The sequence below is a fragment of the Calonectris borealis genome, chromosome 1, assembly GCF_964195595.1.
Source record: "Calonectris borealis chromosome 1, bCalBor7.hap1.2, whole genome shotgun sequence".
NCBI lineage: Eukaryota > Metazoa > Chordata > Aves > Procellariiformes > Procellariidae > Calonectris > Calonectris borealis.
Genome location: NC_134312.1, coordinates 56889480 through 56909126, shown reverse-complemented (window position 1 = coordinate 56909126; position 19647 = coordinate 56889480). Strand labels below are relative to the sequence as shown.

The 19647-nt window shown below is 39.0% G+C and overlaps 1 protein-coding gene across 39 annotated transcripts in view; it reads left to right on the top strand.

The window, feature by feature from the left end:
- TNRC6B (trinucleotide repeat containing adaptor 6B) overlaps window positions 1-19647 on the top strand; it is a 147442-nt gene that overhangs the window by 83656 nt on the left and 44139 nt on the right. For 37 of the 39 annotated variants that reach the window (XM_075154487.1, XM_075154449.1, XM_075154531.1 and 34 more), the window contains 4 exons: window positions 4995-5082; window positions 8934-8955; window positions 10638-10982; window positions 16060-18387. In XM_075154487.1, coding sequence (XP_075010588.1) covers window positions 4995-5082; window positions 8934-8955; window positions 10638-10982; window positions 16060-18387 — 2783 coding nt within the window. Of the gene's footprint in view, window positions 1-3226; window positions 3295-4994; window positions 5083-8933; window positions 8956-10637; window positions 10983-16059; window positions 18388-19647 lie in introns of those variants that run through there. The other 2 variants (XM_075154712.1, XM_075154760.1) reach the window with 2 other exon arrangements.

The window sequence follows — 19647 nt, the reverse complement described above, 5'->3', positions numbered from 1 at the left end:
AAGGTTAGGGACAGAGCTTGATGAAGAGAAATAAAGTGGAAGAAAATGAAACCTACTTCTCCAGTGGCAGCAGCAAGCTGTTTATGAAATAGCATTGTTGAAGACAGCTGACTTTTCTCTGAGAGATTTCATCCTTGTATAGATTAAGAGGAGCTTTTGCCTTGGAAGTGTACCTGGCCTTGAGCTTGTTATAAAGGTGTTTTGCAATGTATCTGAGACACCAGTGTGTGATGCCTAATTCTGCTGGTATCCAGGCTGTATAATTTATCAAAATACTGAGGAAACTTTCAGAAACGCTGAGAAACTAGATGCTTGTATTTAGAGTTCACTGGAAATTCTTCTTGCTTCAAATCTTGACCAAATTTGGATACCTCACTGTAGATTAAATTTCTGGTTTAGTCCTTCAAATTTTGAGTCTTTTTGTCTATTTCTAAACGATTAGAAATATATATATATGGATCACTAGAGGCCTGTCTGTAAGAAAGAAAGAGTTAGTAGCTCAAGTGTTGCCTCTAAGTGAGACTGGTCTATGCATGCAAATCATTATCTCACATAAGGTGATGGCCTTTAGCTCTGGCTAGTTATGGCTAAAGCCTTTAGGGAAAATTTAACAGTTGTTAATGTGACCTTGTAGCTATGTAGATAAAAGCTTGTTCTGTTAAAGTGCTGCTGATCCTGCAAGTGTAGTTTCCAAATCCCTCATGTTCTGGAAGAAGATACAGAAGTTGGCTCACAATTTGGAAGCAGATTTGTAAATCCTATGCTTATTTACAATGCAGAGAACAGGATGCACCTATAGAAGTTTACTGACACTCCTGTGTTGTGTCATAGTATGGCTAAACCAAGTTAACTGTACTGAAAGAAAATAAAGCGTGGGGTCAAGAGGAGGGAAGATGACTCACAGTACTGGTATCTAGTCTGCATCTTTACGTATGAGGAACTTCCAAACACTGTTACACTGTTGTCCTAAAGGCCTGTGGAAGGAACTGGGAGTTGCATACACTAAAGTGCCACTCCTGAGTTTCTAGGAATTTTCATTTCTTATATTTTACTTATATTTTTTGTGCAGTTTTAGTTTGAGGGTGACTTTATAGGGTTGTGCGTTTTTTGTGTAGACCAATACTCTGTGTGGCACTTTATCTCTACCTATCAATGTGTGTTGCCAGCAGATAGTATGTAATATATAGTACATCATCTTGTCTCACAGTTCAGTTTGTGACAGCAAGAACTTTGAAGACAACTTCTGTCCTCTACGTGTGCCGCAAGCCCATATGTTGCGAGAATAACTCTTTTTAAAATAGTTTTCTGGAAAAAGGAATGTTAGGATTTTGCAGGAAATGAGTATTTTCCAAAACTAGTAAATTGTTTTGGGGGAGGGCACACTTTTTGAGTACTTATTTTTTCTTTGTTTCCTGAAAGGGCTATCTGTTCTGTTACTTCTCTAGTTACCTAGCTGAAAAACCTTCTTTTTTCTGAAATGATTGCTTTTGTCTTAGCCAGAAAAGGTTGTTATAAGAACTTAGATAAGGTATTGAGTGTCCTGCATCATAGCTACTGAGTTTGTTTGGTTTGGTTTTGGTTTTTTATAAATAAAAGAAAATATAAATAAAATAAAATTTTGGATTACAACCTATAGTTTCTCTTCATTTGTAAGCTGTTAATATGCCTTTAAATACTCCGAATTAAAGTCTGTAACACACTTTTTAAATACTTTTCAATAATGCTAATTCTAAGGTTTTGTGGGAAATACTAAAGTGCAATTAGGTCATATTTTTAAGATCAACACATGCTTTCTTGAAGAAAGCTAGAGTAAAAAGCTGGCTGCTGATTGCTGTTTAGCAAACTTCCTCTTCAGGGTTGTGGTGTGTCCGTGTTCCTATTACTATGTGCTGGTAACAAAAACCGGAACCACACCCCATTGTATTACTCTAAATTCACTCATTTGGAGTTGATGGATTTTCTTCCTGTATTGATCTTGTCAATCTAAGCACCTGGTTGCTGGAATGATGGACCCCCAGTTTCCGTGACCAGGCCAGGAAGAATTATCTTTTAGCTAACGAGAGAAGGTTAATAGGCAGCGTTGTCTTCTGAATGAATCAAAGAGGTTCTTGAAAGCTTTGTTTATATTAAATTTATCGGAATACTTAACACTGCAAGTTAAGTTTATGTTTAACAAGCTGCTTGCATACAAATGAAAGGGAAACCATTGATAATAAAACTTCAAATATTAGTGAAATGCATCAAAGAGTGAAAGTGGGAAGATGACAAGTTTGATACCCAAAATGGTAATAAGCTATTTCCACCCCCCAAGTCAGTGAACTTTCAACATAGTGATACATTGTTAGCGGTTTATAGCATCAATTCTTGCTCTGTCATTTGGAGAGTATAACTTCATACCTCTTACGTGTTTGTGAGGTTTCAGTTACGCTTTGTCAGGAACTTTATGGTCTTGTACATGTGATGCAGCCCAAGTGTTCAGATAGATCCCTTCCACCTCAGTAGAAGTTACGTGTGTGCTTACCTGAATTGAAGCCTAAATTACTAAGTATTGATTATTGCTTTATTGTAGTTGTTGATGATGTGCCCAATGGAATATTAAATGCACATCTCTACTAAAAGAGCAGAAGAAGGGGAGGTTGTCATGCAAAGCAAAGGGCTTCTCTGCAGCCTTAGTACCACAGATATTTGTCTGTATATGTCTGAAAACAAGGCAGCAGCAGTAGCAATCTCCCTGTCCTGAACTTAGCACAAGGACAGATGACCATAACTAGGTGTTTACTTTCAGGCTATGAGTCTTCTATCCTTGGTTCCTTTTATTATTAGTGCTACATGTCGTTGTAAGCCATAGCTTCAGCTTTAATTGTGAATATAACCTTTTTCTCATTTTTTTCCATTTCCTGCTCTTCTGCTCTCACAAAACTAAGGAGGTGCTTTTAAGTAGAAGGCTGTCTGTGTGCCAGGCAGTTACTGGAAGTCATTTTGTATTTTGATCCTGCCCTTTTTCAGCAGCTCTTTTAAGACAGCTCTTAAACTTTTGCCTGCTGCAAGAAAGTTTTTTTGGAAATAGTATGCTTGTAACTGGCACTGCAGCCCAAAAGGCACACATAGCCTGACACTACAAAAGTAGTAAACATAATTTGGGGTTATAGTAACTTTGAAAGATGAGGGTGTCACTAGAGAGCTTTTTCATATTGCTTACAATCTGTGGCTCAAAGAAAACGGAAAATGTTGTCTCAATGCCATGACAGACAACGCGAAGTGTACTAACCTCCCCAGTGCTTTATGTCTTGTGCTGTAAGTAAAACTCAAAAACCTGCAGGGCTTTTCTTTTCCAGAGTTTAGGGCTGGAGGTGTGCTTTAACATTTTATAGAGAACAGAAAAGAGCAAGAACTGACCTGGCTTAATTAAGCAATACCAGACAGAGTGCATAAAACACTGTTCCGTATGATGTGGAATGCTTGCCTCAAACTTCGTTAAATGCAGACTGAACTTGCCATTTTGTATGAATCGGATTTGGTAATAACCTCAAGATGTTGTTACTAAGAACTCATCTTGCCCTTACCCATTTTCTCTATCCATGAAGAAGGAGAACTTAACTTTAGGAAACCAGGAAGACATTTTATTGCTGTCCACAGAACTTTTTCTCTTTAAGAGAGTTCTTTAAAGTCCTCAATCAGAAAGCTGTTAACACATAATATCTCAAAATATTTTTGTAGGAATAGATCAGTTATGTAAATGTCTCTGTACACTGGCTTGGAAGTATCTAGTGAAAATGCAAACAAAAACATTACCTATACCATATAAATGCAATGGAAGGAAAAGTCTGAGTGATGTGACAGCAAAACCAACTCAACTCTAAGCTTTTTAAACTGTGGTCAAAAAAGAGCTCTGTTTTGTGCATAAATGTAAGAAATAGTTCAGGACTATTATAATTACTATTATAAACTCCAGTTTTGTTTATAAAGCTGTTCTGTTTTTTATGAAATCTTGTTCTGAAAGATCATGGGTTATACCTGTTAGCTGTTTCCCATTTGTAAAGTACAGATCTCTGGTCTCTGAGCCTACCCCTCATCTGTCAGATCATCTTTTTACATTAATTGTCTTTGTCTTAATCTTTCCCTGTAAAAAGAAATTACTCCAAGTGAGCTGAAAACCTGGTCTTAAATTTGCCTTCAAGGAGGTGAAGAGAATTGGTTAATGAAAATGTGATTCACCATAGAAACAGCTTAGCCAATTGCATATATGCAGTAAATTAACCACTTTCTGGTACTTTCGTATTTGATACGAAACATAGCAACAAGATGATAGCTTGACAACAATAGCAGCTGCACATATTTTTCTTCCTTTTTTGAAAGAATCTTCTTGTGGAAAAAATAGATTCCCTGGAAAGTAGTTTATATTACAAGTTTCATCACAAAAATTCTGTGGGTGGGTACAATAGGCTAGAAATTAAATTAGTGATTTGTATAATAAATGATGGTTTTGATTTGATATGACATTTCTAGTATCTCACAAGTGACATAGCTACAGGCAATAGAATAATCTCTTCCCCTTGTGAAGATAAATGTCGTATCAGACCAAACCATCTTATATTAAATTATAACTTCCTTTTTTTTACCATATGAAAAGATTCATGAGACTGTTCATTAAATAATAGCACAACCCAATTAAAAGGGTACTTTGGCCAAAATGTCTTGAAGATATTTTCTAGTATCAGGCATGTAGTTAATTTATATAGGGTACTGCCATAAGAGGCCTGATCCAAATAAAGGAATTTTCCTTTATGCAGCAAGTGGCGTGATTGTGGCCACACTGAACTAGAAGGTGCTTTTCTTATCTCAGTTAGACTGAAACCCTCAAATGCAAATGAAGTATGTTGATAAGAGGAATCTAGTATCTTGACTTCCTTTCTTGAGGGGGAAGAGGGATATAGTACGTGTGGCTCTTATACAACTTGATTGTGCTCATACCGTTGTTTTTCATGTTTTGGCAGAGAGAAGGAGCAAGAAAGGGAAGAACAGTTAATGGAAGACAAGAAAAGGAAGAAAGAGGATAAGAAAAAGAAGGAATCTGCTCAGAAGGTAGGTTTTGATATTTGAATTCTTTTATTCCCCTGGAACATAAATAGTATTGGGGGTGATAAGATGTTAAATTGTTTGTATTTGAGCTTAAAAACTTGATTGTTTAGAGTGATGCTTCATTAAAGACTATTTTTTGCATCATTTTTCTGGAAATCAAGTGTTTAACTTAGACATTTCTTCTCCTTAGTGTGTCATGTGAAGTAAAAGAAGTTTTTAGATATAAAGTATTAAAGTTATGGAATATGGACTCTCTTGATATATGCAACTCCTGCTGTTTTGAGGTGTTTGGGGACGGAAATGCTGCCGGGCTTTTGCAGTTCTTGCAGTAAAATTGACTAAGTATTTTCTAGAGCAAGAAGATACGTTTTTTTTTAAGTTCTTAAGAAAGTTTATATGAAATGTTTACTACTGAAGGTTCACTTTATTTTTTGCTAAGTATCACTTAGGTTTTACATTTTCTGTAGCTATTAGCGCTTTTGCTGAAGTGTATCAGTTCGAATCTGAACCGTGGAGAATTGATAAGTCACTGAAAATTGTTTTTGCTTAGAAAATGGGTGTGAACATTTGGTGTATTAGAAGCTCTGTTTGCTGAAAATCTAGTAGATTGTTCTAGGAGCTAACTTGACATATGAACTTGAGTCTCTTGCAGCTTTATCGATGCTTTTTACTGGTAAAATCCTTTCTGTCTAGTTCTGGGCTTCCCAGTGAAAGACTGGTAAGATGTAACCATCCTGGAGCGGGTCCAGCAAAAGGCCTGTAAGATGATTAAGGGACTGGAGTGTCTTGACAAATAAGAAGAGGCTGAGAGAGCTAGGACTGTTCAGCCTGGAGAAGGCTCAGGGGGATCTTATCAATCAATGTATATAAATACCTTGTGGGAAGGAGTAGAGAAGATGGAGGCAGGCTCTTCTCAGTGGTGCCCAGTGACAAGGCACAAGGCATTGGGTACAAATTAAAATACAGGAAATTCCATTTAATCGTAAAAAGACTTTTTTTGTGCATGTGTGTGACTGGGCAACCACTGGAACAGGTTTCCCGGAGAGGTTGTGGTGCCTTCATCTTTGGAGATGCTCAAAAATGAGTTGGATGTGGCCCTGTGCAGTCTGGTTTTGATGACTTTACTCTGAGTTGGTGAGACTCCTGGGGGCAGGTGGGGACCAGCGGTGGGAACTGTGGACTAGATCTCCAGAGGCTGACCCTTCCAACCTCAGTGATTATGTGAAATTGAGAGCAGAAGGCTTTACTTTCTCTCATTACTCTCTGTTTTTCAGTTGCTTCAGTAACAGCAGATCCTACAAAAGATCAGACATTACTCAGTGTTAGATTCTGTAGGTTTCTGCTGACAACAGCCAGCACCGATTTCAGTTAAATTTTGGCTTATCCGAGGTCTTTTTAAATCTGGCTTTTTCACCAATTTGAGTCTTTCAGTTTAAATTAGGTGTGGATAAACTGGTGTATTTGTTGTCTTTATCCAGTCATTGTGTTGATATGCCCCAATAATACTGCAAAAGATCAGTAGTTACAGAATAAGGTTTCTTCAGTGTCGTTTTGCCTCAGTGTTGCTGCTGTTTAATGTTCAAGTACAAAAAGTGTATGTAGGAACCAGGAGGAGCAGGCCCTAGTAGATAAAGACTAGTGACTTGAGGATTATATGCTGATACTCAATTATATAAGAGAAACTTGAAAAGGTTGTACCGATCATCCTGATAACAGTGCTGTGAGTGTTTACTGAGGAATCGGCACTTTGAATACAAAGGAGGTTTGCCAGCTTTCCTGTGTGGTCCCTCACCTACTAAGTTATTCAGTATGATTGAACGTTATGATATTTTGCCAGAATCTTGGGAAGGGTAAACACTAAATAAGTTAATCTCCTAGAGACCAAACTTAATAGTAATACTTGGAGATATCTAGGAATAGCAAAGCAGGCAACAGAATAGACAGAACATAAATGTGTGTGTTCGTTCTTAGTGACTGTGGTGGTGTTCACCAAATAAGTAGTAATGATTTGGGGGTACCTTTTTCAGACAGAATTTGTATAACATGAAACAATTGTTTCTGTCTGGATCTTCTGAAACTTAAAAAATAAAAAAATCACTTCAGAGGTTATGCAAGCAGATTCACAGACTAAATTCCTGTGGTTGGTGTCCCAGGGGCTGTTGGTAGCTTGTCAGAAGGCTGAGTTTGACTCTACCTTCCCATTCACTATAGCTGCTCCTGCCCTGACAATGCTTAAAGGTTGCCTACAGAGAGATGACAGTTGTAAATCTGAGACAGTGTCACGTTTTCTCAGCTTTTGTATTCTAGGCAAAAAAAAAAAAAAACCCCACACACAACCAGATCATTTTGACTGGAGAGAGATGCAGTATAGGCAGAAGTAATTTTTTTCTTTCCCTAAAGCAAACTCTGGTTATCATGTAGAATTCTTTAAAGATTTGGCAAAATTAGGTTTTTCCAAGTAGACAAGTTACTCATTTACTGTACGTGTTTACTGTTGACAATAGTAAACCTATCAGCATTACCAGATTGGTTTAATGAATAATTTTTTTTTTCCTCTTCCTTTTCCTTTAGTAGTGGAGCATCAGTGTCACTTAAGTGCTTAACAGAACTTTTAACTGTGTTACAGAAGAAGATGTAATTTGACGCATATGGGATTTTTCATAAGTGAAGTGAAAATTGATGTCTGGCTTGGTACAGACACAGTTCTGGTACAGGTGCATTTTTAGTGTCTTGGATTATGTAGTTCTGTGAAGTTACGATGCTTAAGACTTTATATTATAGGGAATATTCCACTTTGCATATTGCAGTGTTCGTCTTTGCAAAGTAAATGATGCCATAGCGATTCAGTGCAGTTTGTCTTTTTATTCTTTATCACACAAAGGAGTTCTGGCTTGGTTGGTTTAAACAATAAACTGCTTTTTACTTGTGCTTTCACTGTTATATACTGTCACTGTGTGCTTTCCAGAATTATGGACTAGTTCAGCAATTTCTTTTAAGAATAGCTGTCATAGAACCTGACACATGATGATCTTTAGGGGGTTTTCCATTATTGTGGAATGGAACTCATGATCGACAAGTTCAAAACATGCTACAGTACACATGATTCCAGAGAATATACCAGTGGTATGTTTGTCTCTACTGTAGCTTGAAATCTGCTATGCTGAAAGAACGTAGAAGTACAGCAAAACCACATACTGAGTACATTGGCCAGCGTGATGGCTCACTTCAGTAATCAGCTTCTTAGTACCTTCAAGAGATTTTAAAGTCTGGTGCTTTATAGGTATTGCTGGTACTTTTGGTAGTTGTGGCAATGAATCCAGTAAGGTTTAGGATTTCTTCTCCTTGGAAAACTAAAATGGGAAGATGGCAGAGAGACAGACTGCTACTCTCACTTATGGTTACTCCTGTGGGAATTCCGTTGCTAGCCCCAGCAGTCTGCTGTAAGGATACTCTCACAGAAGGAAGTTTTCATTACGCTTTAACTGTAATACTTCACCTCCAAAATCTGAAAGCAGTGTAGTGCTATAGCACATATTTATTGGTGCTTTGGAAGTCCATGTTTGGGATGAGGAGGGGAGTAAATACTAAAAATCATCATGAGTGAAGGAATTACTGTTTCTGCCAGGGACTTTTGCATCAGGCAAAGGTATTATAGGAGCTGTAGTATTTCTGAAAACTTCATATCTATGACTAGGAATACTGTTTAGACTTGTAGTTCATCAGCTGATTATTTTCATGCAACAACAAATACTGTTCCTGTGCTAATAAATTAAGGTTGTGATTTAGCGCAGCCTGTTCGATGTTTGTTTTGAGGTTTTTAAAACTCTATTTACATTCTTGCTCTTAATTTGCAGGTCACAGATCAAAAAACCAAAGGTAAGAATCTTTGATCCTAAAGGGTATTTTTAATTGACTTGAGCCAAGACTCAGATCTTGATCAAAACTGTTGGAAAAGGAAGGGGAATTATGAGTCAAGATGAAATACTGAAGATGTGTATTCAGAAGAAATAAAAGCTGAGGTGATTTAAAATGGAGAACCTAAAACTGTTCACATTGTCAGCATCAAAATACTTGAAGAGGGAATGAGGATTGTTGATAAGATAGGTTAGCTGAAATATTTAGTTTTCAGTTTTGCAAAGGTTTTAGACAAGTAACCAAAAACTGAAACCACCTATATAAATGGAATGGAAGACAAGGGAAAGTACTGCTTATGGTGAGGTACCTAAATGAGTTTTTGGAAACTTAAGAGAAGTTCAGGCACCCAGAAGTCCAACAAATAAGGCAAGACTGATGAGTGAGCATCTTGAAAGTTAAGCTTATTTAGCTGATCTAAAAGTATATTTAATCTTGATTTATGTGTCAGCTTTCTAAAAATTTTGGGGGGAAATTGCCATTATTGACAGAAAAGACCTAAGATAGTAACTTGATTTTACAGCCAACAATACCTTTTTTGGGGTTTTGGGCAATGAAGCCTATAGAGAAACCAGAAAACCCTTATCAAAATAAAATACGGGGAATAATGCATTCATGTTGCCAAAGAGACACTCACTTGTTTTGATCTCACGTTTGTAAGAGGAAAAGTTTTACTGATGACGTTCACTTTGATGGGGAGGGGTATCTGGACATCCCTTTCTTGTATTAATCTTTAATAAAGGCTAGAGTAGATGTATTAAATTTTCCTTGCCTTTGGAGTCTGATGCCTTAGCAATTACACCTTCCAGGTGCCTGGCTAGTAATTTCTTTTGCTCTATTTCAAAAAAGCACATGGAGAATATGAGTAAGGGGTCACAAGTCTAGAGTCTCTTAAGCAAATTTTGTGGTGGTGTTAGTTCCTCAAGGATTTGTTTGTGGTTTTCCTCTTCTCCAATGCATAATAGCCCTCAGAAGCAGCTTGTCCTTGTTTATAGGGGCACCTGGTGACCAGCTGGGAAACTTTAGGCAAGCCCAATACAAACGCTGTATGTAGGACTGCCTTTTGGGTGAGAGTCAACTATTACTGCCTTATTTGAGAGCAGTACAGAGAACTTGGATTTGTTAACTCTGAAGCCGAGAGGAGGTTTTGGAGTTTTTTTCCCTCTTTTTGTTTGTTTTGGCAGTGGCCGTGTAGCCTAATAAGCAGGTGAAAATTTGGGATCTGATTTCAGATCTCCCATAAGGGGGATGCATAACAATCCAAAAAATCAGTTGAAGATCAGGGAACAGAGCCGGGGTGGGGGTGGGGGGAACCAGTTATATTTGACTGCTCATATTTTAAAATCATTGCCCAGGGTGGTATTCTTTTCCAGCTTTACATTTCCAAGAAATTTGGGGCTTAGAGCGAAATACTTGCTGAGGGCAGAGTTTCATCCTGGGGTACAGAGTTGCATATGGAAGCAAGAGGTTTACCGCTACTGCTTATTTCTGCTTCTTTAACTAAATTGTTATTTGATGAGGTTGAAGTTGCACAGTATTTCAGAGAAGAACGAAATTATAAAAAAGGAGAGAGTCTCGGTGAGTTCTTGTAGCTAACGCAGGTTTAAGTGGAAAAATTTCTGATTTTCATTCTTCCTGTTTTTCAGTGCCCGAAGTGACGAAACCAAGTTTAAGCCAACCAGTGGCTGCCAGCCCAATTGGCAACTCTCCATCGCCACCAGTCAATGGTGGCAACAATGCCAAAAGGGTGGCAGTGCCGAACGGACAACCGCCAAGCGCCGCCCGCTACATGCCTCGGGAGGTGCCGCCGCGATTCCGTTGCCAGCAGGACCACAAAGTGTTACTGAAACGTGGGCAGCCCCCTCCGCCATCCTGTATGCTCCTTGGGGGTGGAGCAGGGCCTCCTCCCCCAACAGCACCAGGAGCAAACCCAAACAACGCACAAACAGTGACAGGAGCACTGCTGCAGAGCGACAGTGGGACTGCAACAGGCAAGTAATAATAATAATAATATTAAATGAACGTGTGTGTGCATGGCAGAAAAGGGATCACTAAAATTGTGCATAAGCATATCATTATATAATAAAGCTTTTCAGCTTTCTTTTTGAGAGCTTACTTCTACTATTTTAGTGTATAGACTTTTCTTTTGCTGTTGGTGGCAATGGATGCAATTTTTACTACTAGATGGAACAAGAAAGAAGGTTAATTTTTTTAAAATATGTTTTGGGTGGTTTGAATCAGTTGCTGTAATGCTCTTAAGACCGCAGCAAGGTAAACACAATGCACGGGTAAGCAGCATTTTATGGTTGTCACTGAGTAGTTCTTAAAGAGCTCTTTAGGTTTCTTTGATGACTTGAATTTCCTATCTTGTCACTTTTTTTACCATGTTTTACCATGATCTGGTAAAACAGACATGTAGATACCAGATCTGCAAACGGCAGGTGCCTGTCACTTTTCATCTGGATGAAATAGAAAGATGGTCCTTTTACTCCTGACTTTTTTAGTAGTAATCTTGTTTTTCTCCTTTCTCCTCACCTTTTTATAAAAGTGGTGACTGTCCTGTTTTTGTTTCTCTGTTCACTTTGAATTCCAGAAGATAAATTGATTTTAACAGTAATTGTTTTATGAGCTGGAGGAAATTGACTCCTCCTGAATTTTTTAGACCCTTGGGGAATTGCAGTAACTGTAGTATTTCCTTCTTAAATTATGATAGTAGAACAAACAAAATTCCACTCAAGACATCTGCCTTCTAAAGAAAAACTTAGGTGATCTGAGAAGTCAAGGACAACTTCAGTTCTAACAATAAGGGTGTTTAAAAAAGAAATAATAAATGCTTGAAAGTCGAAAGAAGAAAATAACGATACCACTATGTCTGAGTTTGCCTTTGAAAGCCATGCCAGATTAATGGGATGGGTTTTTCTTACCACAGTCTTGCAGAGCGTAAACTTTTTATAGTTCTCTTGTGGTTGAGAAGAAAAAGCAAAGGTAACTTGGAACTCCAGAATCAAGTAAGCTAGGTGGGATGGCTGTCTTTATTAAAAAGGATTCTAGGAAGATGAATAATTCCGTCTGTTTTGTGGTTTCAGTACTTGAATTCCTTTGTAGCAAATCTCTGTTTGACAGATTTTTTTATCTTGTTGTCTTTGATGTTCCCTATTTAATACGGGGGAAGTGAATTTCAAACTGCAATGGCGAAGTTTTAGCTAATCAGTTTAAAAACAGATCTCTTGGAGATGGCTGATTTTGATAAAACACCTGAAAGATGAAGAGGGAAGAAAACCCACCCCAAAGTCTTTCAACTATATATAAAATCCTAGCATTATGTCAGCATTGGTATACCTTCACAGTGATTGTAGTAGACTGACAAAGGAGATTTTATGGTAGTGAAGTATTCTGAAAGTTTTCAAAATTTCTCATGAACAGCATTATTTTGCTATTGGATGTACTATATGAGGACCATTTTAGTAGGCTCTCTAAGTTCTGTGTAATTAATTTGACACCTAATACTTGTTTTTCTGAGACTGCAATTTGATTTTATGAATTCTCATATTTTTACATTTAGTTTAATGGTGGATTAACAACTAAGATGTTATATGGTTGTATTTTATTGAGTGTAGCAACTTTTTATGCCAAGGGTTGTAAGTCAGGAGTGTTGCCAAGAAAGATACGGGTCCTTCAGACCTGCCTCACCCCATCCAAATTTCTGCACTGTAACACAGTTAACTGGGCTGGGGAGCTGACTTGGATTAAAATTAACCCATATTGTTTTTTAAAGCTAATTTCAATCTGTGTGATTTACCAGTTCAGCTCACTGAATATCAGAGGGAACATACATGCTAGCATGTGAGAGTAGGTGTGCTGGAGGAGTGGGAATGAGCAGCTGGACAAGAGGAAGGCCGGGGCTGTCACTTAGGGTGCTCCATCAAAGTGCTTATGGAAGTACACTGTTGCTGTCTGTCTCGCACATCATTAATCCCATCTGAGATCCTGGCTGTTTACAAATTGGATTTCAGATTGGGCCTGATTCTGTCAGGCACTTATGCACTGATACTGTGATTAATTCATCCCACGTGAAAACAAAAGCAGGTTCCCAAAGGGGAAGATAATGCAGCTTACCTACTCCTTTGCATTGTTATATTCATGAGATAGCTATAGATGGTGTTGGTGAGGCTTTAATACAAAAAGTCAATACATAATCCTTCTTTACATGGGTCTTTTTCTACTGGAATTGAAATGCTTCTGAAAGATGGCAAAACTCTAGTTTCCTGAAAGATGATGCCAAATTTACTATTGTCTCCTAGCAATATGGGTGGTTGGGGTAGAGGGTGGTGTATATAATCCTTCCAATACCAATGATATTCAGGATGTACAAGACAATTTTGGAAAACAAAGCTTAAATGTTATTGGTGAAAGTCTTTCAATAGTTACAATAACCTCTAAGAATCACCACCATCTTTCACAGTAAAACTGCATCTTCATTTCAGGACTCCATTTCAATACTTTCACTTATTTCAGTTCCATATTTTCATCTTTAAAAGTAGTCATTTGGTAGTAACATTTTTCATTTTAGTCAGATCAGAAACTTGTTTATCTTCAGCATGTTTGTTATTAAGGAAGAGTCTGTTTAAGAACCAAAAGCCCTTACGCATTATCTTAAGACAAAACCATAAATTGCCAAAATTTTGTTGCCACTGTCAAATATAGCAAGGGGAGGCTGGTTTTATAAAACAGTCCATTAAATTGTGTCCTAGTACGCTATCTTAAGAAGCATCCTGATCTTAATACTTTTAGAATGTCTTCATAGAAATGAAATGTGAAATGTTCCTTTAGAATCACCTATGTGAAGATCTTGCTAAGTGCAGAGCTGCCTATGCATCATTCATTTGCTGAATCATTGCTAAGTTCAAAAGACAGCAACCTTGCAGTCTTTTGAACTTGTCTTTGGCTATCCTCCTTAAGCTATTCCTGTGATCAGTCTAATCAGAAAGTTTTTAAATGGGAAGAAAAAAAAAAGGGCTTACTCAGTGTACTAAAAAGATACCCAGATATAAATATCGATAGAGTGTCACACTTCCTTGCTATTGTTAAGTTTGCACTTGGAGTTAAGGCAACAGAAGGAACAGAATGTGCATGGGAACTGCTTGGTCTTTTGGATCTCGGTGGCTAGGGTTTAATGGATGAAGACAAACTTTGTTCATCAGTATTCAAAGCTTACAAGAGAGTTCTAACCTTGCTGTGAAGTCTGGATCTTTACTGGTGGCCCTCAATGAAGGGGGATCTGGAAGGCATTCAGTTGGATGTTCATTGGTTAAGCTAATGAACCGAAAGCCTGAGACAGGCACTGAAAGATCTGTTCATCTTCTACTAAAAGTATTAGCAACCAGAAATTGTGGTCTTCACTTCTGAATATATAACATAGGAACTTTGGCAGGGGTAATCCACTTTTTTAAAGTCATTATGCCTTATTTTCATGGAAGCTGTCATACAAGCCAGTATTGGTAGTAACAATATATATTCAGGTATGAATACTGATGCAGATGTTACTATGAACTTTATGCTCTGCAAAATAAGTTAAACTGATTGGGTGAGAAAACTGAATAAGACTAATATATTAGGGTTCAGTGCGTGGTTTTGTATAAGGGAGAGTGTTGAGTCTTCATCACTGGGAATTTGTGGTGAGGGCAATTTAGGGTCCTTTGGTATTAAAAATACATAGAAAAATGAGTGGAACTCTATATAGAGAACAACACTAAAGTACTAATGGACTTAAATTATTTAGAGGATCAGAGGTAGTTATGTGGATGGTGAAGGAATCTTGGATGACATTTTAAACTAATGGTGATAACGTGTCTGCATATATGCAGACACGCTGCCAGCATTGACGTAGGCTTCATCCATTGTGTGTGTTAATTTATGTCTTTTTTAAAACTGTATACAAATATCTTGTGCATGTGAAGTCATACCACATAGGACATAATAATAGTTCACCACAGATGAAAAAAAGGGGCCCTATTCATTGTCGTTCGTCCTGCTAATTTCCTTATAGGGACTCCAAAGGTCATTGAACTTGCAGGTCACCCTGTACAATGTGCTAAGCCAGCAAAAAACAAACCCATCAAAAAGTGGACAGTTTTGTGTTGAGTTAGTGAATACAGTTGACTTAGTTAAGGGGCTTAATTGCCATCAGAACTGTCACAGATAAGAGGTGAAACTTGGGGAACTTGAAATAAGTAGAGCTGGTGAGAGAGAGAAGGAAAAGTGAGATTTCTTATTAGCCACCATCCAGTGGCAGAGAGATCAGCTTAGCTGCTCACGAAACCACAGACTGTGGTTTCTAGGGTAAATATAGCAGTGACACAAATATGGGGTAATTGCATACCAAATACAGCTTGCACGTTACTACATAAAAATTGTAATTTGTGTAGCTTTGGACTCTTTCGATTTACAATAACTTTTGGAAATAATTTTATTTGCTTTGCAAAGGGTTGAAAGAAATTCCTAGTAGCAACATCAACTTGAAAAAGATACTTGAAGCTGAAGGATAGACTTCTTCAGTTTTACGTATTCATTAGATGCTTTGTCTCAATCTTTTATCTTTTGATCTGTAATAAATTGTAGTTGCTTTGAGTCAGTTGAGTAGCAGACCAACAGCTGACTGTGTGTACACACACACGTATGAATGTGTGCACATACACATTCTTGTTCTATATATAGAATGATTTTAAATGTGTATTTGAAAAGTCTACAACCAGTATCAGTAATGTTCATTAACTGAGTTATAATTATTATGTTGAACTCAAAGCTGGACTGTTAGCAGAAGTAGTGAGTCAACGGTGAATTCAAATGCCCACAAAATGCTTGTGGGGAGTTTATTGAAAGAAGTTTTTTATCAGTATTGTCAATGGTGTTTTCCAGCCTGATGTTCTTCCAAAGCAACTTTGTTACACATTTGAGGGAAGGGTTCTTATTAATGAAAACAGTAATCAGTGGTGTCAAAAATGTTGTTCAGTGCTTGTAAGTAATATTGATTATTAATGACCTTTTTGGGTGTGGGGTTTTTTTTTTTAGATTCAGCAATTGGAGGTGCTGCTGCTTCAAATTATGCAAATTCCACTTGGGGTCCTGGAGCCTCCTCCAACAGCGGCACCAACGCCAATCCAACTCACATCTGGGACAAGGTGATTGTAGACGGGTCTGACATGGAAGAGTGGCCTTGTATTGCCAGCAAAGATGCTGAGTCTTCTTCCGAAAACACCACCGATAACAACAGTGCCTCGAACCCTGGCTTGGAGAAGAACGCTCTGCCAGGAAGCACCACTAGTAACAAAGGAAAAGGAAGCCAGTGCCAGTCTGCAAGCGCTGGAAACGAATGTAATCTTGGGGCCTGGAAATCTGATCCCAAGGCTAAATCTGTTCAATCTTCCAACCCTGCTGCCGAGAGTAACAATGGACTAGGTAATTGGAGGAACTTGAGTGGACAAGACAGAATCGGTCCTGGTTCTGGCTTCAGCAACTTTAACCCAAATAGCAACCCATCTGCTTGGCCAGCGCTGGTTCAAGAGGGCAATTCTAGGAAAGGGACTTCGGAATCTGATAGTGGTAGCTCCAATGCACAGATTAGCACAGTAGGTCAGACCTCTAGGGAACAGCAGTCAAAGATGGAAAATGCGGGTGTTAACTTTGTCTCTGGCAGAGAACAGGCTCAAATTCATAACACTGATGGACCAAAAAATGGAAACACTAACTCCTTGAACTTAAGTTCACCAAACCCTATGGAGAATAAGGGAATGCCCTTTGAAATGGGCTTGGGGAACCCTTCCAGGAGCACTGACACCCCTTCACAAAGCACTGGAGAAAGAAAGACTGGGAGTGTTGGATCTTGGGGTACATCTAGGGGGTCTTCTGGAACTGACACAGTCTCTGGACAGAGCAATTCTGGAAACCATGGGAACAATGGAAAGGATAGAGAGGACTCCTGGAAAGGAGCTTCTGTTCAAAAACCTAATGGGTCAAGAAGTGATTCTTGGGATAACAATAACCGGTCTACGGGTGGTGGGTCTTGGAACTTTGGCCCTCAGCATGCAAATGAAAGCAAATGGGGTGAAGGGAACAAATTAACATCTGGGGTCTCTCAGGGAGAATGGAAACAGCTGTCTGGGTCTGATGAACTGAAGATTGGAGAATGGAGTGGTCCAAACCAACCAAATTCTAGCACTGGAGCATGGGACAATCAAAAAGGCCACCCTCTTCCTGAAAACCAAGGCAATTCCCAGGCTCCCTGTTGGGGAAGATCTTCCAGCTCTGCAGGAAGTGAGGTTGGAGGTCAAAGCACTGGAAGCAACCACAAAGCAGGAAGTAGTGACAGTCACAATTCTGGACGCCGATCATACAGGCCTACACATCCTGATTGCCAGGCAGTCTTGCAGACTTTGCTGAGCAGGACTGATTTGGACCCCCGAGTGCTTTCAAACACCGGCTGGGGCCAAACTCAAATTAAGCAAGATACCGTATGGGATATTGAAGAGACGCCACGGCCCGAGGGGAAGTCTGATAAAGGAACTGAGGGGTGGGAGAGCTCTGCCACACAGACAAAGAACTCAGGGGGCTGGGGGGATGTACCCAGCCAAAGCAATCAAATCAAGTCTGGATGGGGTGAGCTCTCAACCCCAACAGAGTGGAAGGACCCCAAAAATACTGGAGGATGGAATGACTATAAGAACCCCAATTCTTCTAATTGGGGAGGAGGAAGATCAGAAGAAAAATCATCTTCCTCTTGGAATGACAGCTCTAGTAAGGATCAGGGGTGGGGTGGACGACAACCTAATCAAGGATGGTCTTCTGGAAAGAACGGTTGGGGAGAGGAAGTTGACCAAACAAAAAACAGCAACTGGGAAAGTGCAGGAAACAAGCCAGTGTCTGGTTGGGGTGAAGGTGGGCAAAATGAGATTGGAACTTGGGGTAATGGTGCAAATACAAGTGCTGCTTCAAAGGGTGGATGGGATGATTGTAAAAGAACTTCAACATGGAATGAGACGGGTCGACAGCCCAACTCCTGGAACAAGCAGCAGCAGCAGCACCAGCAGCAGCAGCAGGAGGCTTCTGGTTCCTGGGGTCCACCGCCCCAGACTCCAAGTAATGGGCGACCTCCAAACCCAAACTGGAACAGCGGACCACAGCCAGCTGCCCCCAAAGAGGAGGAGCCTAGTGGCTGGGAGGAACCTTCTCCACAGTCAATCAGTCGAAAAATGGATATTGATGATGGCACTTCAGCGTGGGGAGATCCTAGCAGTTATAATTACAAGAATGTGAACCTGTGGGACAAGAACTCACAAGGAGGACAGGCCCCACGGGAGCAGAGCCTGCCTACTCCAATGACTAGCAAATCACAAGCTTCAGGTACTAGTCTTGTACCTTTTTTCAGCAAGCTCCTATACATGAATGTAACCTTAATGCATAAGAGATATTCATGTAGCCTTCAATTCCTAATAGTTTTATTCCATAAAGAAAACCAATTTCTTATTTGAATATTTGGTTCTGTATTTAAAATGTCTTTAAAATTCGAATCAATCAGTCCTCTGCTTGTTGTGCCTCAGTAACTGTGATATGAATACTGGTCCATTTGCTAGTAAAAAAAAAAGTTTGTTCGCTGACAAATCTGCATATTCAATCTGAGCTCTAAAGTTTGAATTATAGACTCATAGCATCATTTAGGTTGGAAAAAACCCTTTAAGATCATCGAGTCCAACCGTAAACCGAACACTGCCAAGTCCACCACTAAACCATGTCCCTAAGCACCATATCTACACATCTTTTAAATACCTCCAGGGATGGTGACTCCACCACTTCCCTGGGCAGCCTGTTCCAATGCTTGACAACCCTTTCGGTGAAGAAATTTTTCCTAATAGCCAATCTAAACCTCCCCTGGCACAACTTGAGGCCATTTCCTCTTGTCCTATCTCTTGTTACTTGGAAGAAGAGACCGACACCCACCTCGCTACAACCTCCTTTCAGGTAGTTGTAGAGAGCTATAAGGTCTCCCCTCAGCCTCCTTTTGTCCAGACTAAACCACTTTTTTTATATTTAATTATTAGAGAAACGGGGAGAAATTCTTTACTTATTTTTAGTCAAAAACTTTTTGCTCTGAAACACTCAGTTAACACTTGAAATTGAGCGAGTCTGTGATTTAGTTTTTTAGCTCAATTTGGCTCTGCTGTATGATGAAGAATACTTAGCAAAATATTTTCTTCTTTGAAATAAGGACAACAAAAAGTTACATAGCTGAAAATATATTACGATGTTATTGTTATATAATCTCTTGTCTGACTCAGACATGCTTTAAAGAATACTATTTCATTTTAATATGTACTTCAAATATGTCCTTATTCTTTCTTCAGTATATGAAAATCCTGAGTTAGTCTGGTGTTTTTAATTAGTCACAAAAGTTCACCAGATAGGACAGCATTAGATGTGGGGTTCATGTTTAACCTGGGAGAAGAATATTACTCATCATAGCATTCTCTTCTTTTTCATCCCTAGAGGTCAGTGCCTGCTCTAATTTTGATGTGAACAGTTGTCAATCTGTTGCACCCATGCTATTGAGAATCTAAAGTCCTCAACAGAAAGAACGAAGCAGTAGATTAATGACACGGTGCTGCA